Here is a 27,556-nt window from a genome sequence, read left to right on the forward strand (position 1 = left end):
AACGTAGCCGTAAGAGCTGAGGAAAATTTTACGAGTGATAATTCCGTGGCAAAGGAAACAATAAATGAAACTGTGAATACACAGAGAGGTGCGGTTAGCAGTGTTTGCAATGAGATAAAAGGCGAGGATGAATTAGCAGAAGTAACTGATTGGCGTGTGCAGATCGATGATCTGTACAAGGGCCTAAAGCAATGTGAGTGGGAGGATTTTAAGAAGGAGTATGAGACAAGGAAGTTAGTTAGTGGAAAAGAAGATAGTAGGGACGTCGATAAGGTGACGTGGCCCGAATTTGAAGAGGAGAGAGTAAATAGCGCCGCGCAGAGTACGCGTGCTGCCGATAGGACGAAGGTTAATGATAGGAAGGATTTGGAGGATGAAATCCTCAGCATTGACGAAGAAATAACTTCTGCTAACAGTCCGCCAATAGTACAAGCTGCTACCGAGAGGCACCGTGGAGAAGGGGTAGATGATTACCTGAAAGTAATTAAAGTCCACGAGGATTACACTAAATATGAAGTCACAGTAGATGTAAATAAAGCTGATGATGAGGCCGTCTTGCCAAAAGAGGAGATTGAATTAAAATCCAAGCCTGACGACAATACAGAGGAAGAACTTAGTGCCTGTCTCAGAAAAGCTTTTATGTTAGAACCTGAAAGCGATCCGGAATGATCGGATTCCGACGATAGTTCGGATGATGAAAGATATACAAATACAGACGAAAATGAATGTACTATATCTCCCTATTGTGCAAAAGTAGCGTACTTAAGTGAATCTGATGTTGAGGAAGAGAGTAGTGGTGATTCTAGTGAAGATGAATTTTCAGGTGTAAAGGAAAATGAATATACTTTTACTGAAAGAGGGTATGAGAAAACCAGTGAAAATAAAGGGGATGCAGTTAATTGCGATATTGTACCTAACGATGACGACGTATCAAAACAAAATCCAGACGTTGAAACAGAACAAAGAAAGAAAGAGCCACCGGACGACTCAGTGTTTATTTTGCAAAGAGTTCAAGTAAGCAAAGACTTTGAACTCCAGAAACCGAAAAAGCCGCCAGATATAAATGGTTCACAGGTCAGGAACGTATCTTGGGACGATGTCACAGTCGACCAAGGTGCGTTGCGGAAAAAGACAGGAAGGGGCATGATTTAGAGCCTGGGGCAGGTTTATATCGGATTTTGAGACTGTCATGAACACCCTACATCATGAATCTATTGGGTTCCCACCGGAAGAAATTTTGTTAGGCAGCAGTAGTTAAAGTTTAATTGAAGAAAAACTAGTTTCCACCTTGTACAAGTTTGGGATTGGATCAAAAGAAAGAATTGGTGATAAAAAGGGCAAAGCAAAAAGCTGAATCTAGATCTAAAAGACACAATAAAAATTTAAAAGTTTCAAAATTTAAAATTGGAAATTATGTTCTTTTAAAAACCCACGAAAAGTCTAGTGAACTAAACCATGAAATTTCAAAATTTAAATATATTTATAATGGACTATATATAATACAGAATATTCCACACGACAATGCTTACTACCTGATCTACCCAAAATCCAAAAGACCTTTAGGTGTAAGAAATATTGTGGACCTGAAACTGTATGTTCCTAGGAACGAGTAAATGTGCTGTATCTTATGCTGAACCCAAGTTATTCTAAATGTATCTAATCTTTGTAAATGTCTGTATACCCTTGAAAGTGTGCTAATGTAGTTATGTGAGTTTCAGATTACCAATTGTTCTGTAACTGCAAAAATGTATGGAGAAAAGGACTGAAAAGAAAGGATAAATGCTATCAGCCAGATAAAAGATGGGACTGTCAAAAATGAAAATGGGCAGTGTATGAACCATAATATGAAGGACTGCCAAATACCAATGAGGGCAGATAAATAATCGATGGAAAATTGTAAATGTGATCCAGGGGGTGTGACAATATGAAGTGAAAAGGACTGCCCAAATCCGCATAATAGGCAGCAAATATGTGTAGTTAATTTTCTGAATATATGTGTGTGTGTTTTGTTTAGTAAGTAAGAAAATGGACTGCTATTCAAAGCAAGCAGCGACAAATTATCTTATAGTGTATACAAAATATGCAATTGTTTTTGTAGTTAAATGTTTGTATTCCAGAATTTTAAATTATTTCTTTGAGAAATTTAGAAAAAAATGATTAAATTGCTAATTTAGTGATGTTATGATGGGAAGTTGGACTGTGCAAAAGGCACTTGAGTAAATGACAAGTAATTATTCTTGATGTGTTAAAAAAGTGTAAACCTATATACAGTGAGTAAAAGGAAATATGTAGTGTAAATCTTTTTGGACAATTAAGTAAAGATTCGGAACCACTGTATAATTGTAAGATTTAGTGTTCCCATAAAATTTGGACTTAAGAAAATTTTCTGGAAACAGGGGCATGTGTAACGACAACTGTACATATAATAATTTTGTTCTTTATGAATTTAGATAAATTAATGTAAGCAATGGTTTGAACTTTTTTTTCGGTTCGTATCGTTATGTTAAAGAGACTGTGAGCAACTTTTGAAATGAAAATTATTATTTATGTTATATTTCAAATAATGTGGTAATCAAAGGAAAGTGTATTTAATGCTAAAACTATTGCAAGATGTGAAAATTGTAATTTATACACTTGGTCCATACGTAGGTAATGCATTAGGATATGTGTAGTAGAAAACCTGTGGTGAATACCCTACCTGTAGGGGAGCGGGAAAAGGTGGAGGCAGGCGAGGCGGGAAAACGCACACTGGCGCGGTTCGGCACAACGGGTTCAGTATAACAGTCGGAGGCGAGCAACAGTCGGAAGTACACGTACTGTACCGAGGAGGCTCCCCAGGAAAAGTGGATTCCATTGAGCCTCGGATGAACCGATTCCGACGACTACTTAGCATGGCTATATTCTGAGGCACAAAGTTGGAAAGATAACGACGCTAAGAAGAAGGAAAGTGCCGCTGCAGTGAGAGCCTTAGCCGTGCTTGCATGTGTGCTGTGCTTCTCGCTATCTCGCTGCCCGCCATCCGCCGCACCGACTTGCACAGGTCAAACATTTATTTCATCTTTAGAAGTGTATCTGTGTGGACCAGTGTCGAAAATGTTTCTGACTGTTCAATAATAACGTGACTTTTACCAGCATTGCCTTAGCCGTGACTTATCCTGATCACTGACCTAGACAGGGTCCTTACCTCGTATTGTGCAACCCGAGTATCCTGAACTGAAAGTTTAATGTTAGTGTCAATGAAAATTATCAGCAGATTAATCTATGCCATAAAGGAGTCTAAAGTTCTGTGTGTTATTGCAAATGTTGGTAAAGAAAAATAGCATGACTAAATTGGAAGAGAGTTTTTTGAATTGAGTTAGCGATGTTATTTAATTAATTTGAGACAGAAATAATGACAGTTAAATTATTCAGAAGTAAGACAAAAGAGTAGTTATCCATAGATTGATAATTTTGAGTGTTAATTTGCGTTCAGTACTTAATAGTTTCAGTTTAACGACCATAACAGTTTCAGGGTCCCCCCTCCCCCCCCCCCCCCCTTCTCTTGTCCATTCTTTCAAACCTTGAAATGTGTTGATCAGATTTGACAAGTAAAGCTAAGTCTATATTAATCCTAAGTGTATTAGTGTTTTTTCCATCATTAATAGTGATATTGTGTGTGTACTTTCAAGATTGTCGATGCTAGGGCAATCTATGCCCGATTTCAGTCTGCTCAACATACAAAATGCAGTTCGTAGTAATCATTACTGTGTGGTGTTGTGTAATTTTAGCTCGTCCAAATTAATACAAAAAGGAGAAAACTTTAGTTCAGTGGATTTTTTTTGGTTCCAAACTTTGCCATATAAGGCAACGTTACTACGTGTAGTTATGCTTGTACATGCACCCACTTGTACAAGGAAAAACTCACTCATTGCCTAAGTAGGCTGGCGACCGAATTATTAATTATAGGTAGCATCTACTGTGTGTACTTCTTGTCCATGCGAAAGAGTAATTATACTTTACATTTGCTTGATGCATCACTGTAGTTATTGACTGAGTATAAGTCCGATCTTGCTTCTATTAGGTACACGCGGTCAACTAATGTACTAAAATCATTGTTTATAAGGTGAAGCCCGTGAACTTATTGCAGTACAGGCTTTATAGAGCTAACGTACGTCCGAGCGGGGCGGTAGCGTTACACACATTTGTTAAATATCTTTATCAAGCAAGTTTAATCGTAGATGCTCATTGTTATATCCTAGCCAGTAATGCCACCCGAGCCCGCTGCCAAAAGGTTGGCAGCATCAAAGTCCGGACGCCGTCCGCATAAGCAGCGCCAGCGAGACAGGAAATCGCCAAAAAATGTCCAAAATGTGTGGGAAATCTTATGGGACTTAACTGCTAAGGTCATCAGTCCCTAAGCTTACACACTACTTAACCTAAATTATCCTAGGGACAAACACACACACCCATGCCCGAGGGAGGACTCGAACCTCCGCCGGGACCAGCCTCGCAGTCCACGGCTGCACCGCTTTAGACCCCTCGGCTAATCCTGCGCGGCAGGAAATCGCCGCAAGTCTGCGCGCGCCACCGCTGGCTTCTGGTTTCTTAAGCGCTGGAGTCGCGAGCGCTAGGACAGTTCTGTATTCGCCGCTCAGTTGTATACTCGCCACCGAATTGTGTACTTGCTAGTCAGTTGTGTGTTCATCGCAGCAGAGTTGTTGTTTGTCGTCAGCCGACGTTGACCTAGCCGCTCCGACTCGAACTAGACAGATTTCTGTAGACACGGAGTTCACTACTGTGTTTCTGTATCTTCGTTAATAAAGATAAGTACCGACTTTTATTTAATCAGAGTGTTTGGGTTTTCATCTTTCTGTTCACTGTTCCAGCAGACCGGTCGGCCCGCTATTAAAAGTGTGGCGGTGACTTCGTAAGCCGTTTCTACTGCGAATTGTTTGTCGCTACGAACGCCGCCACAAAACTGGCGACGAGGGCTTCCGAACTCGTGTGCAGGGCTGGTTCAACTTGTTTCTGGTTATACTAATTATAGCGATAAAATTTTGGGGGCTGGTTTAATTTGTGTTCACTATGTCTGCCGAATTACAACAGTTGATCTTGTTACAGAGTCAGCAAATACAAAGTCTGGTGGAAGCAATCGCCAAACAAGCGGATAATCCTCCAACGCAAAAGGAACAAGCACAGGCAGCACCACCTTTCCGTGCTTTTGATGCATCAAGAGAAGAATGGAGAGAATATTTCGCGCAGTTGCAGGCGCACATGACAGTCTACAAAATCACGGGTACTGAGCGGCAGCTTTATTTAATTTCCACTGCAGGCGTTGAAGTCTATCGACTGCTTTGTAAGTTGTTCCCGGAATCCAAGCCAGAAGCTTTAGACTATGACGTTGTTGTTAACAAGCTTGCTGAGTATTTCGAGTCGCGAGTTCATGTGGCAGCAGCCAGATTCAAGTTCTTCATATTAAAGAAACTGCCACATCAATCTAATAAACAGTGGTTAACAGATTTACGGGGCCTCACCCGTCAGTCCGATTTAATTGTGTGTGTGGAGCTTCCTACAGTGATGTCATGTTACGAGACGCTATTAGTCAAAACATTGCAGATTCTCGTATTCGTGCTGCTATCTTAAAGTTGCCTGACCCGTCATTAGAGACTGTGATGAACATCTTTGAAGCCCAAGATACTTTTGACTATGCTGAGTGTGAGTTAGATCAGCCATGTATTTCTCAAATTGCCTGTGCTAAGCAAGTTATGTCACGCCCGCGGCCCCACCGGCAGAGTCAGACTGTAAACACTAGCCGGCCGCGTCATGTTAAACACATTCGTCAGCCGCGTGTGCAAAATGATAGAGTTAAGTCTTGCCCTAAGTGTGTTCTTGCTCATCCTCGCGAACGTTGCCCGTTAAGAAACGCGGTTTGTCACTTTTGTCAAAGGAAAGGACACATCCAGACTGTTTGTTTGCGTAAACGCAAGAACAATTCTAGTGCTGCCCAGCCCATGGATATTCATGTTCTTCAAAGCCAGCCCGCCCAGAAGGTCGCGTTTAAAGACTCTTCCACGGTTCGTGTGGGTAATAAACTTGTTCGCAATAAGCCACCCACCCAGCCCTCTGCTATGCGACCCAAGCGTAATTCAAACGCTGTAAAAAGTAATGTACAGACTGCAAGTGAAGCGGGAGTTGTTGTTCCACCCGCCCAACCCACGAGTTGTCGTAAGCAGCGAACACGCGCTAAACGCGCTGATTTTGTGTCTTCCGCCTCCACTGCACCGATCCAGAGACAGTGTAATAAACTATTTGTGAAGCTACGCACCCAGGATAAGACCTTCAATTTTCAATTAGACACTGGTGCGTCTGTGACTCTCATAAATAGTGCTACGTATGCGGCTATCGGCCGCCCTAAACTTTCAGCGGCAAAACATTCTTTGGCTACTTATAGTGGAGAACAAATTCCTGTGTTAGGTGTATGTAGCGTGCCAGCCACATTCCGTGGCAATACAAAAACAGTTTCATTCACAGTGCTCCGGGCTACAGACAGTGTAAACATTTTTGGATTAGACTGTTTTGACTTGTTTGGCCTGTCCATCCAAGACAATGTGTTGCAAATTAATTCTGTTGTTGTTCCTCAAGACAGCATAACCGATTTGTGTAAACAATACAGTGACATATTTAAAGACGAACTAGGTTGTGCTGCGAACTTTGCCGCTCATATTACGTTAAAAGATAATGCTCAGCCTCGATTTTTTCGTGCTCGTCCAGTGCCTCACGCCCTCCGGGCACCTGTAGCAGATGAACTTCGTCGTTGGCAAAACAACGGTGTTATTCAACCCGTTTCAGCGAGCCAGTGGGCTTCTCCCTTAGTTATTATAAAGAAACCGTCTGGCAAGTTACGTTTGTGTGCTGATTTTAAGTCGACAGTTAATCCTCAGACTGTCATTGATTCTTTTCCTTTGCCTAGACCGGACGAGCTGATGGATAAGTTAGGGGAAGCTCGTTTCTTTTCCAAAACTGATCTCCGTGAAGCATATTTGCAATTGCCCCTCGACGAGCAATCACAACAGTATTTTGTCATAAACACGTCGTTGGGGTTGTTCCGTTTTCTGCGTTTGCATTTTGGTTGTGCGTCAGCTCCAGCTGTTTTTCAGCGTTTTTTGTCACAACTTCTGGCTAATGTGCCATCGTGTTGCAACTATTTAGACGATATTGTTGTGTCCGGTCGGACGCCTGCTGAACATTTCCGTAATTTGGAGTGTTTGTTTACAGTGTTGTCTCAGGCAGGCCTACGTTGCAACATCGATAAATGTTCATTTTTCCTTACGGAGCTGGAGTATCTGGGACATGTTATTAATGCTCAAGGCATTCATCCCTCCCAGTCACATTTAGCAGCTATTCGTGATTTGCCCGCCCCTCGCAATCTGCAGGAATTGCAAGCAGTTCTTGGCAAATTGACATATTATATTAGGTTTATACCTAATGCATCACAGATTGCTGCACCGTTGCATCGTCTCCGCCGTAAGAATGTTCCGTTTGTGTGGTCAGCTGATTGCCAATCAGCCTTTCAGCAGCTTAAAGAGGCTTTATTGAATGATCGTTGTCTGGTCCATTACGACCCTAACAAGCCTCTGGTGTTAGCTTGTGATGCCTCTTCTTTCGGCCTCGGTGCTGTGTTGTCTCACCGAGTCGGTAACACCGAACGTCCTATTGCGTTCGCATCTAAATTGCTAAACAAAGCTCAGTGTAATTATAGCCAATTTGACAAGGAAGCGTTGGCTATTGTGTTCGGTGTCACAAAATTCCATCACTACCTCTATGGTAGACCATTCTATTTAGTAACAGATCACAAGCCCCTGACGTCACTGTTTCATCCGTCTAAACCAGTTCCTCAGCGGACAGCTCAGAGACTACAACGTTGGGCTCTTTTGTTATCACAATACCAGTATGAGATACTGTATCGCCCTACAGCTCAGCATGCAAACGCTGACGCGCTTTCTAGATTGCCGATTGCTGCGGATGATGTCTTCGATTCCTCTGACGACTCTTGCCATCAGATTGACGCCGATGAGCATCAATCCCTCCGGGATTTTCCCATTGATTATCGTCAGGTGGCACGTGAGACAGCTACGGATCCTCATCTGAGTTTACTATTACGTTTTGTTCAACGTGGTTGGCCGTCCAAGGCAAAGGATATATCGGATCCTGTGGTTCGTCGCTATTATCCGCAACGTCATCTGTTGTCTGTTTCGCACGGAGTTTTGCTGTTACGCACCGAGAATGACCAGCTTAGTGTAGTGGTTCCCCAAGTGCTCCAATCCAAGGTCCTCGACTTGTTGCATCAAGTTCATTGGGGAGTGGTCCGCACCAAGCAGCTTGCCCGCCGTCATTGTACATGGATCGGCATTGATAAGCAGATTACGCAGATGTCTACAGATTGTTCGACGTGTGCCGAACACCAAGCTGCTCCGCCTCAACGCTATTTTGAGTGGGCACGCCCTGCCGGTCCCTGGCAGCGGGTACATATTGATTTTGCTGGTCCATATTGGAATTCTCGTTGGCTCATCGTGATAGATGCATTTAGTAATTTTCCGTTTGTTGTGCCCATGCAGTCTACAACGTCTGCACAGACTATACAGGCGTTGACTTCAATTTTTTGTAATGAGGGTCTTCCAGAAGTTTTAGTGTCTGACAATGGTCCACAATTTACCTCTGCTGAATTTGAAAGTTTTTGTTCTGCCAATGGCATTCGCCATGTTCTTACTCCGCCGTTCCACCCTCAATCGAATGGTGCAGCGGAACGTTTTGTACGCACATTCAAGGATCATATGGACCGCCTTCGTGCTACGCACTCTCGTCAGCAGGCCCTCATCACGTTCCTGTCGTCGTACTGGACCACGCCACGCGACGGCCCTTCGCCTGCGGAGCTTCTCCACGGCCGTCGTCATCGCACCCTACTACGGTTGTTGCACCCCCCGGATCGACCTGCCGCTTCTGAGCATCGCACGCGTTTTCAGCGCGACGACCCTGTTTTTTTTCCAGAGTTTATGACGGTCGCCGTCGTTGGGAACGTGGTACCGTGATAAGAGTCCAGGGTCGCGGTTTTTATACTGTTCAAGGTGCTACTGGGGTGCACAGGAGGCATCAGAACCAGTTGCGCCGCGCTGGCCGCCCGGATTCTGCCGCTCGTTCTTTGTCCACAGATTTGGTCCGCGGCGGGTTCCAGCCGCGCCTTCCGACTTCGCTGCCGCCCCCAGGGCAGCAGCAGCAGCCGTCGCCGCTACCACGCCGACAGCCCGTCCCGTTGATGCCTCCCGCGCAGCTTCATCCGGGAGCGCCCCAGGTGGTCGCTCCGGCGCCTGCGGTCCCTCTTCAGTCGCCACCGCCTTCGGAGCTGATGGACGTCGACCCCTCAGCCGGGCCGCCTTCCCAAGCGGTGGCTGTGCAGCCTGTCCTGCAGCCGCTTTCCTTGGGCACCCCCAAGGAGTCTGACACCGCAGCGCCTTGTCCAGCGCACACTCAGCAGCCGTCGACGCAGCGTCAGGAGACGCTGCCTCTCTTCGTGGGTCCCGACTCCCCGTCGCGTCCAGTACCAGAAGCTGCGCCCGTGGTCACAGGCGTGCACCCTGACTTCGGTTTTCAGTCGTTGTTTCCCGAGGCCCCGCGCAGCCAATGCTGGGGTGCGGACCGGGGACTGCCACCGACAACAGTCTCCGCCCCGGTCTCTTCTGCTACGCCTGCAGCCAGACCCCTCCCCCGCCGTCGACGCTCGCCACGTCATTATTCAACGACGGTGCGGCGATTTGGGGGGGAGGAGTGTTATATCCTAGCCAGTAATGCTACCCGAGCCCGCTGCCAAAAGGTTGGCAGCATCAAAGTCCGGACTCCGTCCGCATAAGCAGCGCCAGCGAGACAGGAAATCGCCGCAAGTCTGCGCGCGCCATCGCTGGCTTCTGGTTTCTTAAGCGCTGGAGTCGCGAGCGCTAGGACAGTTCTGTATTCGCCGCTCAGTTGTATACTCGCCACCGAATTGTGTACTTGCTAGTCAGTTGTGTGTTCATCGCAGCAGAGTTGTTGTTTGTCGTCAGCCGACGTTGACCTAGCCGCTCCGACTCGAACTAGACAGATTTCTGTAGACACGGAGTTCACTACTGTGTTTCTGTATCTTCGTTAATAAAGATAAGTACCGACTTTTATTTAATCAGAGTGTTTGGGTTTTCATCTTTCTGTTCACTATTCCAGCGGACCGGTCGGCCCGCTATTAAAAGTGTGGCGGTGACTTCGTAAGCCGTTTCTACAGCGAATTGTTTGTCGCTACGAACGCCGCCACAAAACTCATAGGCCACAAGAACTGTCAAATGTTGATTTAGCCCAAACGGATGTGTAATGAGAACTGAAATGGGGGCTTTTGGTGAAAAGTCAAGACAGTCGCCCCGACAGCCAGATGGATACCGATAGGGAACATGCATTTGACGCAAACTGTCAAAGTTTGTATTTACTCCACGTCTCTTACCGAAAGGAATTTTCTCTACGCAGTCGCGCAGCAATGTAACGTCACCGATTTCCACCTCTGCCTGCGATACCTTCCTAAGTGTTTAGATCTTTGCTGCGGGTCAATTCACTTGTCCGCGAAAAAAATCTGGTGGACAAACGATGACCGAGCAATGTACATCAAGGCCGGTAATTACTGTAGTACTTGGTTGTAGATCTCTGGTCACTGAGCACAGAGCTGCAGCGTGCGTGCAAATTCTGTCGTCTCTGCATCGTCCGCCATCTTGAAATTTATAAAAGAAAGAAACATGAAAGCCTACCATCTCTATCTAAAAGCTTAATGTAACTTCATACAAATTTTGAAGGAGTTTCACCCGGCAATTTATCTGTTTTAACTATATAAACCTGTATTACGCATATCTTACACGCATCACCAAAAAGTGATAGGCCCTCTGATAGACCTTTCGTAAAAACAAAAGGTTTGATTTTAGGAATGCATTTCCAGCAAGCACCCATTGAATATTATGCACTCTTGGTGCGTAATCAAATGCCAAAAAGTGTGCTTTCTTGCCTTTTAGGCTCGATTCGTGATGGGCAAAAGTGCTTGCAGTTTGTGACAGCTATCACTTAAAAATTACTGAGAAATGGGCTGTAGCGAACCTCATTACAAGCTGCATCTCTGAATCTGTGTCACGGCGTCCTTCACTGAATGATGAAAAACATTACGAAAGACTGCAGGCGTGCTCATTTCAAAACGTACTGGTGCTTGCTTCTGAGACAGACTTCCTCGGAAAATGCCAATTAAGATCAACGTGACTGAATAACGCCACGTCGCTATGCGAGAGAACGAAGTATGATTCAATAAATAGCCGAACGATAAATCTGTGAGAATGTTTGTTGTAATGATTATTGCGATATAAAACAATATGTGATGAAAGCCAAACATTTGTATGTACATAATTCTTCAAAGTGTAAGTTGCAAAAAAAGCTTCGTTTACATTCATAAACAGTCTTTGGTCATCACAGAATTTAGTGGCCTGCCACGCATATTCATATAGTACAGACGACTGAGGGTGTACAATTGGTTGCACTTTTATACAGTCTTCTCTAGAAGCTATCTCTATTCTCTTCGGCGATGTACGCGCTATTTTGTAGTCGTTTTATAAGATTCTTCGCCTGCACGCACAGTGGAGTACATTTGGGAGGGACTATTTTGACACCGTACGTTGGCAGAATAACGTGGGATGGATTCGGTGCAGGGCCCTAGCGCTTATGAAAAGTAACCGCTTTCTCGCTGCTTGAATGTCAGACACCAAACAAAGAATATAAACAGGCCTAAAAGTTTGAAACTCGATTTTCTCGGAAACGTTGAGAACTGCATTTTCCTGTTTACGTTTGTTGAAGTCCAAGTCGTGGCCCGCGGATTTTGTAAATACGTATCCAAGTGGTGAGGGGAAATTCGTAAGGTGCCCCTGTCAGTAAAACTCAGCCTCTGTTCTAGCTTGCGGTCGTCCCGCAATCTAGCGACTTCTGTTGACACTGCCCCCACAACGTTTCTTAGCACTGTGACACACAGTCGCTTTTGCAGTTGGTCGCAGTCCTGTCCAGTAGTAGTAGTACGGTATTCTGCCTTACGGCAGGTCTTGTCATGGGTTAAGCCTCTTCCACTTCAGTCTGCCCATAGCCAGTCTCTTCATTTCTGAATATTTGCCTCCTTTTATATTGTCCAGCATTTGATATCTTCTTTTTCCTCTTCCCCTTTTTCCCTCCACCATTCCTTCTATTCCTTCCTTCAATAAACAATCTCTCCTCAAACAGTGTCCAATCCAGTTCCGTTTTCTCTTTCTGATGACTTTCAGCATGTTTCTTTCTGCTCAAACTCTTCTTTATACTTTTTAATAGTCCAGTAAACTACTTATAAAAGAAGGAAACAATTTTGTTAATATGCGATGGGTCTTGGTAATATCACTGTGCAGCGTGGACCACAGTATCTTCCGGGGTACAGGTCACATACAAAATGAGCAATTAATAAATGAACAGCAGATGTCAGTCACGATTCGGGCTTGTTCTCAGACATTCGCTCGTCCCGCGATCCAGTGGCGTCTCTTCGTACTACAAGTCTCCAAAAGACTCGCCGTCGTAATTTATTCTCGCCGCCACAATCAGACAGTTTAATAGTGTTTGATCGTTTATTATGCCTGTAACTACTAATTAAATTTCATCCTTGTTTCATCTGAATGTTACAGTCTTGTTTTGAAGCTGATTAAAATGTGGTAACACATTTGCCTGTTATTCTAATGTTGTTTATGAACAGGGACGTAAATGATCATTTACAGTCCACTTGATAAATCGGCGTACTCTCTAATTACTTCATGAAACATTACTTTTTCTTACTCTGGATTCAATGTTAAATATATTTTCAGAAGTACAAAACATTTCCGTTTCATTCTTATCTTAACTTAAAAACACCACAAATATTTACATATCCACCACAAATAGCTCATGAGATCATTTTTAGAGTTAAAAAAATCTTTTGGCAGTGGCAATTGGAAAATATTTTTTTGAAAGTATGAGGGTAGCAAGGATAAAGCACATCAGCTAAATCTTATACAGAGCTTATACAGAAACGAGACTATAGTTAAAAAAGCCTAAGGACATAAAATGGAAACATAGTTCAGAATGGAGTGAAACAGGGTGTCAGGCTATGCCCGGTGCTATTAAAACTGTACGTTGAGCACAAAGTGAGAGAAACCAAAGAAACAATGGAGGGGGAATTGTAGTTCGTAGAGAAGAACTAAAAATTCAGAGGCCTGTAGATGATATTGCAATTCTGTCGGAGACAGTAAACAGTTGTGCAAATGAATGCGAAGTGCCTTGCAAACAGGTTATAAGATAACCATGAACAAAAATAAAACAAGGGTAACGGTATGTAGGGGAATTAAATAACGCGATATCGAGGGAATTTGATTGCAAAACGAGACATTAAAAGTTGTAAATGAGTTTTGCTACGTGGCTAAAAAAATGGTTCAAGAACAATATGGCAATAGCAAGAAAAGCGTTTCTGAAAAAGACAGATTTGTTAAAACTTAATATAAATTTAAGTGATAGGCACTATTTTCTGAAGGTATTTGTCTGGAGTCTAACCTTGTACGGAAGTGAAACGTGACCGGTAATCAGTTGTGACAAGAAGAAAATAGAAGTTTTTAACATGTGATGTTGTGGAAGTATGCAGAAGATTAGGTGGGTAGACTGAATAACTGTTCAGGAGGTACTGAATCGTATTGGGGAGAGAAATGTTGGGAGTAAAATTTATTGAGGGAAACCGAGGGACAAATACACTATGGTGCTTCAAGTAGATGTAGCTCTTATTGCAGTTCTTAGGAGACGAAGAAGCCGGCACAGGATAGAGTAGCGTGGACAGCTGCATTAGACTAGTCTTCCGACTGAAGACCACAGAAATAACAACCGATGTGAACTTCTGTTGTAAACTGGCTCGAGTGTGTTTGGCCATAGGATTTAATGGTATTCCCTCCTGTGTAGCACTAAACTGTCAAATTTTAAGCTGAGCTTGTGATGCCATGGCTAATAACAGATATAACTTTTTTCCTTTCTTTTACTACCTTCAACTCCATAGATATATTTCTGATGACATACAATATTTTTCATTTGGTTATATAGTGTAGAACACGAAGTGTGTGACTACGTTTACTGTGCTATTTACTATACGAGTTCGTTCTGTAAAGATTTGGATTTTTTTCTGATTATCTTCCAGATAGTTGTATTAAATGTACTGTGTGAAACGGAATGCAATAGGCAGAAGTGTTGTAAGAACTGTGGAGCGAGAGAGGTATCGATAGTTGTCGGGTCGAACAGTGAGCAGACAGTCGCAGATGGCGCGTAAGCATGGCGGTACAGAAGCAAGTCCTGTGTATAGTAATGGTGTGCGTTTAACGCGATATTAATACCGGACTTTCTTGTGTTAGACCAGTTAGAAATTTGACGTAATGATGAGTATTCTAAACGGACGTCGTATTACGCAGACGCTGTTGTTTTTTTCAGAATGATGCTTGTGGCAGTGACAATGCACTCGTGAACAGACATTATTTAGAATTGAGCTGCATTACATAAACTGTCACTTTAATATTGCTCAATTTCTTGAGTGCGATATATGACGTGTGCTAGAACAGTAACTGCCAATGTGGAAGCTGTGAACTGTGTTGATACGTAAGTGACTGTTTTCGCAGGAACCGTGTTATTGTGAACCATGAACTGTAGATGGACCGTCCAGCTTCGCAATTGGCAAAGTATAGCAAATGAAATGTTAATGTAAACACAATCTATGGAGAGTGCCAAAGTAAAAGTTTCAGTTGAACTAATACGACCTTTAGGTGCGGCATAAGCAGTTATTTTGTTCCGGCCTACGACAAATGGATGCTACTCAATTTATTACCATCGTCAGCGGAAACAGAATGAAAGGAAAGAGAATATCTTAATGCCAAGGACATGACTGGATGAACGTACAGGATTCATATCAGCAACTTCAAACTGCTTCTACCGCCGTCGCCACATCACGCCGACCCAGAACAGATAAGACTCAAAACCAATCCTCTTTTCGAGAAACAAAATTCTGACCAATTTAATTGCTTTTTGTTCCGTAATAGACTATCTCTTAATGTTTATCTCTGTAAATAAAGGTAGTGTACTGTAAAGACTGTTCAGCTTCAGTGATTGTTGACCCCACCACTAACAGCAGTTATTGCCACCATTTGTTGATTTTGCTTTTCAGTGTATTTGTACTAGTCGTTGCATGGGTTGTATGTGTCTTTTGGAGGGGTGTGGTTCGATTTGTACATACAGTAATTTAGATAGGAGAATTTATGTTGCACTGCGAAATGTGGCCAAACGTGTAAGATGAGGCATCTGCCATTGAAGTTATTTACACCGACCAATTACAAAGAAGTAGCTTATTCGCCATTGGTTCAATTTAGAGAATTATAGGGAACTTTGAATCTGACACACGTCAAAGTACGCGAACTTTGTTTACATACTACTTAATGTCATATTCCCATTCATTCATGTTTCCTTGCAAATTTATCTGGGTTTAACTGTTACTGGTAAGCAAAATTAGAGTATACTGCGTCATTATTTATCATATTAGTTTCAGAGTGTTTTACTGTTTTCCACTATCAAAGGATTTTATTATCAGGATTTTAACAGGATTGGGAAACTTCTCATATATACGTGTGCATTTGAAGTTTCCGGAAGTAAAACGGGTTCGTGGGGCTTACACAATATTGATTTACTTCATGCAGTTTCCCTTTAAACATTGTCTGATTGCTGATTCACGGTCATAGTAAATCTCCAGGAACCTTTTTCTTCACAAGCTACAGATTGTTGTTGTGGCTGTACAGTTCCTAGTTTCTCACGAGTCGCTCGTACTCTCGCAGCGCTACTCAATGTTACATGATTGTTGGAGCAGCGTTTCATACCGTACCGATCCCCACCACCTATCGTGAAATCTCTGGCCTTTTCAGACGCGAGTGTCGTTTACCCAGCCATAATCGACACACTGTGGGTGTATGCCTCGTACAGAACACAGGTGCTAACCTCTTCACAGTACTTGTCGCCATTACGGCACATGGCACTGCACTAAATCAGACATAAAAAGAAATGGTGGGGCTGGTTACATATTAAAAGCACTGAAAAGTTATAATTTATGTTAAACCTGCCACATTAAGCTATGTTTCGTTACTAATATTTTGAGTACCTACCAAAATAACGACAACGAGGAGTTGCTTCTGAGATAAAAGAAACTGTGCTACTTCCACTGTGTATGTGGCATTGGGACCGAAGCTGTACAGAGAGCAAATACCTCATCTCGAGCGCGTGCTAATTGTACCCACAGCATTCATTCTACAGTGGCTTCCATAATACACACGTTGACAGAGCACGCACACGTTTTTGCCAGTTTGTGAAGGGACAGAGACTAATTCCTATTGTACTATGCATAAGTGGTAATTTCTCTTTGTTATAATGCGGTAGAAGAGAGGAATGTATTTTTTAAATATGAATGTGAAAAGGTCGCCGCAGGCACGGCGGAAATAGCGGCTGGAGACTGCTTGCCTCTGACACTGTTCCCATTAACTAATATCATCAACGCTACCTCTGTCGCTGCCTGCACAGTTCAGTTTAATTCATTAGGTGCAGTGGGGGTCATGTGAGTTAAGACTGCTTGTTGGTGGAATGATTCATTATATAACTCCAGAAAGTTGATGAGAAAATTAAAATAACAAAACAAAAAGCAGGCTATAATAATTTAGAAAAGAACATAAAAGAAATTTTGAGTAGTATATGCAATAAATAATACCTGTAAGGCCTTAAGCTACTTTAAGGAATTCCTATAAATAATATAAAGAATGAGCAGAAAAGAAGACTCATTTTATTTTTGAAAATTAAGGGTTGTGACAGTCAAAATTTTGTCTTCGAAAGTCTACTGAAGTTGGGACTTGATGACTAGTGTACATTGTACAATGTCTAAAGAAGTGATATCGAATTGCAGATTGATATTCCGTTTAGTGTTCATTGAGTGATTGTGGCAGTTGAATGAGTCCGTTTTATCAAGTACTATCAGGAGAACGTATGTAGGTATGGGTGGGTTGCAGTTCAGAGCTCATGAAAATAAAATAAAGGCTAACACAAAGTCCACTGAATTTGTTTTCACTCATAATTCAAAAGCAAATAACATATCAGTATGTCTTCAGAAATGAATGCCTATTCATTTAGTCTGGACATCACATAAATTCTGTGCGACCTGCTGCAACAGAGTTATTCTTGGCTCCCCTGAGGTATGCCCCAAATTAAAAAATCACTCCTTTATTTCTACGTTTCCTGATAATTTAACTCTCATGACTGGTAGAGAACAATGAGAGATAGAATCAGACATCAAAGAAATTCTGTGCGACCTGCTGGAGAAGTGTTTTTCTTGATTCCCCTGAGGTATGCCCAAAATTAAAAAATCACTTGTTTAATTCGACCTTTCCTGTTAATTTAACTAGCATGACTGCTAGAGAACAATGAGAGGTATAACCAGATATCACAGAAATTCTGTGCAACCTGCTGGAGAAGTGTTAATCTTAACTCCCTTCAGGTGTCCACTGACGAAAGCTCTTGCCAGCCAAGCGTCGAGGCCGCGGTTCGCACCCCACACGTCCACGACAAGTTACTCGAGGTGGCTGGGTTGGTTCCCAGGTCGGCTTGCTAGCAGTATAGTCATGCCAGACTGTCGTGCCCACACCTGACATAGCAGAGACATCGCCACCCTGGAACTCATACATCGCAAGGTCGCTTCGCTCCCGAGCTGTGCCGGACATAGCGTTTGGTTCAAATGGCTCTGAGCACTATGGGACTCAATTTCTGAGGTCATCAGTCCCCTAGAACTTAGAACTACTTAAACTTAACTAACCCAAGGACATCACACACGTCCATGGTCGAGGCAGGATTCGAACCTGCGACCGTAGCGGCCGCGGGTTCCAGACTGTAGCGCCTAAAACCGCTCGGCCACACAGGCCGGCGACATAGCGTTTGCAGGCGTCTTCAGGACTACATATCGGGCAGGGCACAGTGTTCCGTGGTTTCGATGCTTACCATTGTGTACCCACCTGGTGTTGCCTGGTGTGAAGTTTTTTTATTTTTTATGATTTCACCTATTAAGTATTTCACTGAGGTTGTAAAGCGATAAATATTATCTTCTATTGTATCTACATCTACATTTATACTCCGCAAGCCACCCAACGGTTTGTGGCGGAGGGCACTTTACGTGCCACTGTCATTACCTCCTATTCCTGTTACAGTCTCGAATCTGTCTAATTTTACATTCGTGATCTCCTCGGTAGGTATAAGTAGGGGGAAGCAATGTATTCGATACCTCATCCAGAAACGCAACCTCTCGAAACCTGGACAGCAAGCTACACCGCGATGCACAGCGCCTCTCTTGCAGAGTCTGCCACTTGAGTTTGCTAAACATCTCCGTAACGCTATCACGCTTACCAAATAACCCTGTGATGAAACGCACCGCTCTTCTTTGGATCTTCTGTATCTCCTCCGTCATCCCAACCTGGTACGTATCCCACATTGATGAGCAATACTCAACTATAGGTCGAACGAGTGTTTTGCAAGCCACCTCCTTTGTTGATGGACTACATTTTCTAAGGACTTTCCCAATGAATCTCAACCTGGTACCCCCCTTACCAACAATTAACTTTATATGATCATTCCACTTCAAATCGTTCCGTACGCATACTCGCAGATATTTTACAGAAGTAACTGTTACCAGTGTTTGTTCCGCTAATATATAATCATACAATAAAGGATCCTTCTTTCTATGTATTCGCAATACATTACATTTGTTACGTTAAGGGTCAGTTGCCACTCCCTGCACCAAGTGCCTATCCGCTGCAGATCTTCCTGCATTTCGCTGCAATTTTCTAATGCTGCAACTTCTCTGTATACTACAGTATCATCCGCGAAAAGCCGCATGGAACTTCCGACACTATTTATTTTTGAGTTAGCTCCAAGAATTTGGTAGTTGCCTTGAATTTCGATATTAATACTGAACTGCACGTACGAGTACTGCCACAGTCGTAATATCACAGGTCTGCGACATAAAAATTATTTCAGATTTATTAAGTGATTTTTATAGTGTTTTCAACGCTGATTTCGGGAAAATAGTGAAAAAATTCCATCACGTACAGTTATTTCACAAACTGCTTGTCTAGTTTTAGCTTTTATCGATATTTCAGCTCTAGTGAGTTAGCATTTTGGTTTTTAGGATCTCCATAAACTATTATTTAGCCGTTTTTATACTAGATATGCGTAAAAGTAATTAGGAGAAACCAGCAGTATTTTGATGTCAGTGCCTGTCTGTCGCGCTACCCCTTCTCTCGCCATCACGAAGCAGTGCGCTTCTACTACTGTCCTTCAGTTCACAGTACCTCTTCACTCTATGCTGTTCACGTGTTGTTGTTACTAGTGCTTTAAAGTAATGACTGTTTTCTTGTGTTGTGAAGTTGTTTTATGGACAATGGACAATGGCTACCAGAGGATGTATAAACTCACCAGATTGCTTCTGCTACATTTGTGGTAACCATACCGTTAAAAAGCAACAAACATTTCCGATTTTGTTGAAAAAGTATTTTTCGCCTATTTTGGTATAAAGTTAGGCAATCAAGATAACCCTTGGGCCCACACAATGTTTGTTCAGTGTATGTTGAAGAACTGAGGCAATGGTTTCAACGTAAAAAGCAGTCCTTACGTTTTGGAATACCAATGGTTTGGAGGAGCTCAAAAATCATAGTGATGACTGCTATTTTTGTTCTTGCAACGTACGAGGTTTTAATTTGAAAAACGGAAAGGGTATTTCTTACCCTAACATTCAATCAGTCATTCGCCCTGTTCCTCATGGATCTGAAGTACCAATAGCCTCTCCTCCAGATTCTTTGGATGATATAGATGATCACGAGCCATTGGCTCAGCAAGGTGATAGTGAAGAAGACAGAGATTGCTATGATCCTGGCACAACCGGTCCCATTCCATTCTCACAATCGGAACCGAACGATTTAGTTAGAGACCTAGGTCATTCTAAAGAATCGGCAGAGGTTTTAGGATCTATATTGAAAGATAAACATATGTTGGCTCCGGGTACATCCTTTTCTTGGTATCGATCGAGGGAAAAGGAGTTTGTCTCTTTCTTCTCTCAGGAAGGTGACCTGGTGTTTTGCAGTGATGTTCCTGGACTTATAGAAAATTTCAAAATAGAATATACTCCTTATGAGTGAAGACTTTTTATTGATTCTTCAAAAAGAAGCCTTAAAGCAGTACGTCTACACAATGGCAATAAGTATGCTTCTATATCAGCTAGACACTCTGTTCACTTAAAAGAATGTTACGGAAACCGTGAACTGGTTTTAAGCAAACTCTGCTATTCAGGCCACAAACGGACACTAAGTGCTGTTTTAAAAGTGATTTCAATGCTGCTTGGTCAACAAGTGACTATACAAAGTTCCCTTGCTTTCTCTGTGAATGGGACAGTAGAGACAGAAAGCAACACTACATAAAAAACGCTTGGCCCCTGAGAAAAACCTTACAGGTAGGGGTTAAAGATAATGAGGGCAAAAGCCTTGTGGATCCCAAAAAGTGTTACTTCCACCACTCCACATTAAGTTGGTGCTGATGAAACAATTTGTGAAGGCATTGCCAAAAGAAGGGGAGTGTTTCAAATATTTTTTGGAGAGTTTCCTGGTTTACCCGAGGCAAAGCTGAAGGAAAGAATTTTTGTCGGACCAGACATTAGAAAACTAATGACAGATCAACTTTGTGGACAAAATGAAAACAAAAAAGAAAAGGCAGCATGGACATCTTTTAAATTAGTTGTTACCGGTTTCCTAGGAAACAAAAGAGATCCAAACTACAAGACAATCGCCGCAGACATGCTCGACAACATTAAGAAGCTGGGCTGTAACACGAGCATTAAAGTTCATTTTCTCCACTCACATCTTGACTTCTTCCCTGCAAACCTTGTTGATGTAAGTGAAGAGCAGGGCGAAAGTAGTGGAAGAAGATATCAAGGAAGAAATGGCTCTGAGCACTATGGGACTCAACTGCTGAGGTCATTAGTCCCCTAGAACTTAGAACTAGTTAAACCTAACTAACCTAAGGACACCACAAACATCCATGCCCGAGGCAGGATTCGAACCTGCGACCGTAGCGGTCTTGCGGTTCCAGACTGCAGCGCCTTTAACCGCACGGCCACTTCGGCCGGCATCAAGGAAGATGGAACGTCAACATGATAGCGGACTACTGCTGGATGATAAAAAGAGATGATCCTCAACGAGTCCACAGCCGGAAAAGCAATAAAAGAAGCTTCGACAGAAAGCAAAAGCGTTATTATAAGTAATTACGAGCCTAAAGAGAAATGGAAGTGTACTGGAAATGTAGTTTAGAACATGATTTATAAATAAAATAAAATTTTATAACGTTGGAAAAAATGTGATAAATTGCTTAAAGTTTGTTATTATACCCAAAAATACTTCCCTTTTTGTGAGAAAACGTGATAGAAAAAAATGGATTGCATTTTTGAAATCAGCGCTGTAAAGTACATAAAAGTCAGTTATCAGATTTGAAACAATATTCAATAAATATGTTTTTGCAGACCTGTGTATTTATTGTATATAGAAGAGCACTGATTACAAGATACGCATAATAGCGAATTACATATTACTGACAAATTAGAGATTCTAACTCTAATAATAATTCTAACGTAGCAGTTAGTCCGCATTCGTGTTTGTGTGTTTATAAGCTGGGGTTCTGAAAGAATATGCCGATATACGTTCTGTGGTAGACCTGGCTGATACTGAGTATTTAAACGTAACAACAAAGAGGCACGACACTTGCCAGCAGATGACACTTGGGTTTATTCAGGAGACAGTCAGCCGTCGTCCTTTCACTCTCTTCACTCCACAATCCACCACACTTCCACGAATATATTTCAGTAATTTCTTGATAAATCTTGGAAACAGACGTTCAGTATGAACACTGTGCTTTTCAAATTACGGTACTCACTTTCCTTGCATGACTAATTAATTACCCTAATTCATTGCCTTTGATAATGAGTTGCAACGATGTATTAATTATCTCTTCCAGCAAACACAACAACGAGCCATGTAAATGTTGGCTCATTCATCGTAATGGCAATATTAAAGTTAGTATTTCAAACTACAAGCCGTTTTCCATGAACTAAAGTGTTACGTAAGCGAAATGTACTTCTTAAACACACAGCGCTGAGTGCGCACTTTGTTTTCGGTAAGGTACACGAAACTATTATTTCACTTGAATGACTCCTGCACCGCTCACTGCGAAAACTACAGCGACATTGCACAGTGGTCTAAGTTTCAAATGACCTTCAAGGCTTGCCGACAAACCGAACACTTCTCACATGCCGCAGTATCCCCTTCACGGTTGGAGTCACGGAACGCCTTACTGAACAGAGCTTAAGTGTAGCTCATCTACATACACTACTGGCCATTAAATTTGCTACACCACGAAGATGACGTGCTACAGACGCTAAATTTAACCGACAGGAAGAAGATACTGTGATATGCAAATGAACAGCTTTTCAGAGCATTCACACAAGGTTGGCGCCGATGGTGACACCTACACCGTGCTGATATGAGGAAAGTTTCCAACCGATTTCTCATACACAAACAGCAGTTTACCAACGTTGCCTGGTGAAAAGTTGTTGTAATGCCTCGTGTAAGGAGGAAAAATGCGTACCATCACGTTTGGGACTTTGATAAAGGTCGGATTGTAGCCTATCGCGATTGCGGTTTATCGTATCGCGGCATTGCCGCTCGCGTTGGTCGAGATCCAATGACTGTTAGCAGAATATGGAATCTGTGGGTTCAGGAGGGTAATACGGAACTCCGTGCTGGTTCCCAACGGCCTTGTATCACTAGCAGTCAAGATGACAGGCATCTTATCCGCATGGCTGTGACGGATGGTGCAGCCACGTCTCGATTCCTGAGTCCACAGATGGGGACGTTTGCAAGACAACAACCATCTGCACGAACAGTTCGACTACGTTTGCAGCAGCATGGACTATCAGCTCGGAGACCATGGCTGCGGTTACCCTTGACGCAGCATCACAGACAGGAGCGCCTGCGGTGGTGTACTCAACGACGAACCTGGGTGCACGAATGGCAAAACGTCATTTTTTCGGATGAATCCATGTTCTGTTTACGGCATCATAATGGACGCATCAGTGTTTGGCGACATCGCGGTGAACGCACATTGGAAGCGTGTATTCGTCATTGCTATACTGGCGTATCACCCGGCGTGATGGTATGGGGTGCCATTGGTTACATGTCTCCGTCACCTCTTGTTCGGTCCGGCTCCAGTAGCTGAGTGGTCAGCGTGACGGAATGTCAATCTTAAGGTCCCGGGTTCGATTCCCGGCAGGGTCGGAAATTTTCTCCGCTCAGGGACTGGGTATTGTGTTGTCCTAATCATTATCATTTCATCGCCGAAGTGGCATCAACTTGAAAGACTTGCACCAGGCGAACGGTCTACCCGACGGGAGGCCCTAGTCACACGACATTTCATTTCATACCTCTTGTTCGCATTGACGGCACTTTGAACAGTGGACGTTAAATTTCAGATGTCTTACGACCCGTTGCTCTACCCTTCATTCGATCCCTGCGAAACCCTACATTTCAGCAGGATAACGCACGACCGCATGTTGCAGGTCCTGTACGGGCCTTTTTTTTTTTTTATTCCGATTTTGGCCGTCTAGGGACCGCGTTAAACAACTATTTTTCAATGTACATTTCTCCTATTGCGCTCCTCCTCTTTTCTCTTCTGCCAATATGTCTTCATCCTCTCTCTGTGCTGCTCCCTTCGGTCTTCTGTCCACACTGTTCCTCCAGTTTTTCTCTTCTTCACTTCAAATCCTTCAAAATGTTGAATCTTGTCTCTCATTAAGTCTCTGTTGGTTATATCATCTTCTCCTATACCCATCTCCTCTAAGTCTGCTTTGACTTCTTTGAACCAGGCAATTTGGGTTCTGGGGTTCTTGTCAAAAAACATGAATATTTTCTTTGTCAGCCTTTCATCATTCATTCTTTTCAAATGGGCGTAAAAGCTTACTCTTCTCTTCCTCATAGTATCTCCCACTTTCTCAATTTTGTCATACACTTCTCTATTACTTCTAAGCTTCCAAGTCCCATTCTCAAACCTCGGCCCAAGTACTCTTCTAATGATTTTTCGCTCCTTTTTTGCTATAGCTTCCATTTCCTTGTTAGTGTTCATTGCTAAACATTCAGATGCATACAGACACTCTGGCTTAATCACAGTGTTGTAGTGCCTTATTTTTGCGTTAATTGATACTGACTTCTTGTTGTACACATTCTTTGTTAGCTGGAATGCCATTTCCATATTTCTTGTTCTTGTTTTATTTCCTTCTTTATCTGAAGCATTGGGCTGTATGATTTCCGCTAAATATTTGAAATTAGAAACCTTCTTTATCTAGCCATACTTTGTAATCATATTGTTCGGTGCCTCTTTTACATTGGTTAGGTACTCTGTCTTTTCAAAGGAGATTTTCAGTCCTGCTTTTTCTGCTGTTTCATTCAGAATATTGATCTGTTTGACTGCTTCTTCCAAACTTCCTGCCAGAATCGCTAAGTCATCAGCAAAAGCGAGGCAATCTACTTCTAATCCATCCTTTATTCTTCCTAATCTGATTTTTTGTATTCCTTCTTCAGTCGTTTTCTTCCTCCACTCTCTAATAACTTTTTCTAACACACAGTTGAATAGGGTAGGTGACAACCCATCTCCTTGTCTTAATCCTGTTCTGATTTTGAATGGTCTGGATACCTCACCACGGAACTTTACTTTTGCGTAGGTATCCGTAAGTGTTTCTTTGACGATTGCGACTGTTTTCTTGTCTGCTCCAAACTCTCTAAGGATGTTAACCAAGGTTGTTCTGTCAACGGAGTCGTACGCCTTCTTGAAGTCAACAAACGTGATAAAGATGTCTTTTCCTCTTAACCGTCTATATTTAATAATTAACTTCAAGTTTAAAATTTGCTCCACACAAGATCTTCCCTTCCTAAAGCCTGCTTGGTATTCACCAATTTATTGATCAAGTTGTTTCTCCAATCTGTTTTGTAGGGCCTTAGATAGAATTTTATACGTTACCGGAAGTAAAGATATCCCTCTGTAGTTATTTGCATCGGTTTTATCCCCTTTCTTGAAGGTGGGGTGGATTAATGCAGTTTTCCATTCTTCCGGTATACGTTCCGTTCTCCAAATCTCATTGATTAATCCCAGTAGTTTTTCTTGAGTTGTATTATCCACACTTTTCCACATTTCTGCAATTATCATGTCTTCCCCTGGTGCTTTGTTGTTCTTAAGGTTTTTAATGATTTCTCTGATTTCTATGAGGCATGGGGGTTCAGAATTATTGTTTACTGTGTTTGGGGTGTTGGCTGGTAATTTTTCAATAGGTTCCTGACAGTTGAGGAGTTGTTCAAAATATTTTGCTAATATTTCACAATTTTCTTCATTATTCATTGCTAGTTTTCCAGTGGTATCTTTAAAACACAGATTTGGTGCTACATATTTTTGTAGTTTCTGTCTGAATGTGCTGTAAAAGGATCTGTTATTGTTTCTCTTAAAATCTTTATCCATTTGTATAAGTTGGTTCTTTTCAAATAGTCTTTTTACTGATCTAATGAGTTTTGCTGTAGAAGATCTTTGCTGTTTGAACTCCAGGTAGTCCTTATCACTTTTGGTTGAGTGCCATTTCTTCCATGCCTTCATCCTTTGTTCTATTGCTTCCCCACATATCTCATCCCACCATTCTTTCTCTTTTTCATTTTTGCGACTTCTTGAGCAGATCTTATCATTCCTTCTTTTATATCTTCCCATTTATCCGAACATATAACTATGTTTTGACAGAATTCTTCTCTTTTCTCTTTCAAGATGTTTGCGTCTATCTTTTGAGTTTTCCTGTTTTGTATTTGTTTCTTTCTTTGTGCTATGACATTTAATTTGATTGTCGATAAGTAGTGGTCAGTTACAATGTTTGCCCCTTTCCGAACTCTCACATTCATTATTTCTTTTTGATTATAGTGTGTGATGGCTATGTGATCTATCTGGAACTCTCCAATACTTGTGTTTGGTGATTTCCATGTTTTCTGTTTCTTAGGAGGTTTTTTGAAATTTGTAGACATTAATTTTAAGTTATGACCCTTGCATAGTTCTATTAATCTTTCTCCATTTCTGTTTGTCCTTTTGTGAGCCGGGTAGTTTCCTACTGTTTTTTTGAATTTTTTTTCTTGGCCTATTTGTGCATTGAAGTCCCCAAACAGTATTTTCACATTTGATGTTGGGATTTTAGAAAGTTCGTGGTCTGGAGATTCCCAATATGTATCTACTTTCTGAGGGTTTCTCTTATTGTCATTGTTGATGGGTGCGTGGCAATTAATGAGTGTATAGGTTTTATTTAGGGCGCGGAATGTGAGAAAAGACAAGCGTTCATTAGGTGACTGGAAGTCGGTTATTGAGTTTACCCAATTAGATTTCACGATGAAGCCTGTTCCAAGGTGGGGAAGGCCTCTTCCACATGGGTTCCAGCCTTTCTTTCCTTTAAATATCCTGTATCCTTCATAATCCATTAAATCTTCATCTGTAAATCTGGTTTCCTGCAGCGCACATATTTGGATTTTATATACCTTCAAGACTTTGGTGAGCTGCTTCAGTTTTCCCGGCTTCAAGAGCGAGTTAATATTTAGGGTTCCAAAGAAATGTACGTTGTTTTTCTTCAGTTTAGAGGATTTTGAATTTCTTGAACGGGCCTTTGTGGATACAGAAAATGTTCGACTGCTGCCCTGGCCAGCACATTCTCCAGATCTCTCACCAATTGAAAACGTCTGGTCAGTGGTGGCCGAGCAACTGGCTCGTCACAATACGCCAGTCATTATTCTTGATGAAACTTCCTGGCAGATTAAAACTGTGTGCCCGACCGAGACTCGAACTCGGGACCTTTGCCTTTCGCGGGCAAGTGCTCTACCATCTGAGCTACCGAAGCACGATTCACGCCCGGTCCTCACAGCTTTACTTCTGCCAGTATCTCGTCTCCTACCTTCCATATTCTTGATGAACTGTGGTATCGTGTTAAATTTGCATGGGTAGCTGTACCTGTACACGCCATTCATGCTCTGTTTGACTCAATGCACAGGCGTATCAAGGCCGTTATTACGGCCAGAGGTGGTTGTTTTGGGTAGTGATTTCTCAGGATCTATGCACCCAAACTGCATGAAAATGTAATCACATGTCAGTTGTAGTATAATATATTTGTCCAACGAATACCCGTTTATCATCTGCATTTCTTCCTGATGTAGCAATTTTAATTGCCAGTAGTGTAGAATAGCGCGTATAGAACACCGGTGTATGTCACTGATTGCGCGACCTCTCCTGCCGGAGGTTCGAGTCTTCCCTCGGCCATGTGTGTGTGTGTGTGTGTGTG

General features: G+C 42.4%; 1 protein-coding gene across 1 annotated transcript in view; it reads left to right on the plus strand.

Moving 5' to 3' along the window:
• LOC126417068 (proline-rich protein 2-like) overlaps positions 1-27,556 on the plus strand; it is a 164,299-nt gene that overhangs the window by 109,444 nt on the left and 27,299 nt on the right. The window contains exon 3 of the mRNA XM_050084961.1: positions 9,186-9,571. Coding sequence (XP_049940918.1) covers positions 9,186-9,571 — 386 coding nt within the window. The remainder of the gene's footprint in view (positions 1-9,185; positions 9,572-27,556) is intronic.

This window comes from Schistocerca serialis, chromosome 8 (genome assembly GCF_023864345.2).
Source record: "Schistocerca serialis cubense isolate TAMUIC-IGC-003099 chromosome 8, iqSchSeri2.2, whole genome shotgun sequence".
Lineage (NCBI taxonomy): Eukaryota > Metazoa > Arthropoda > Insecta > Orthoptera > Acrididae > Schistocerca > Schistocerca serialis.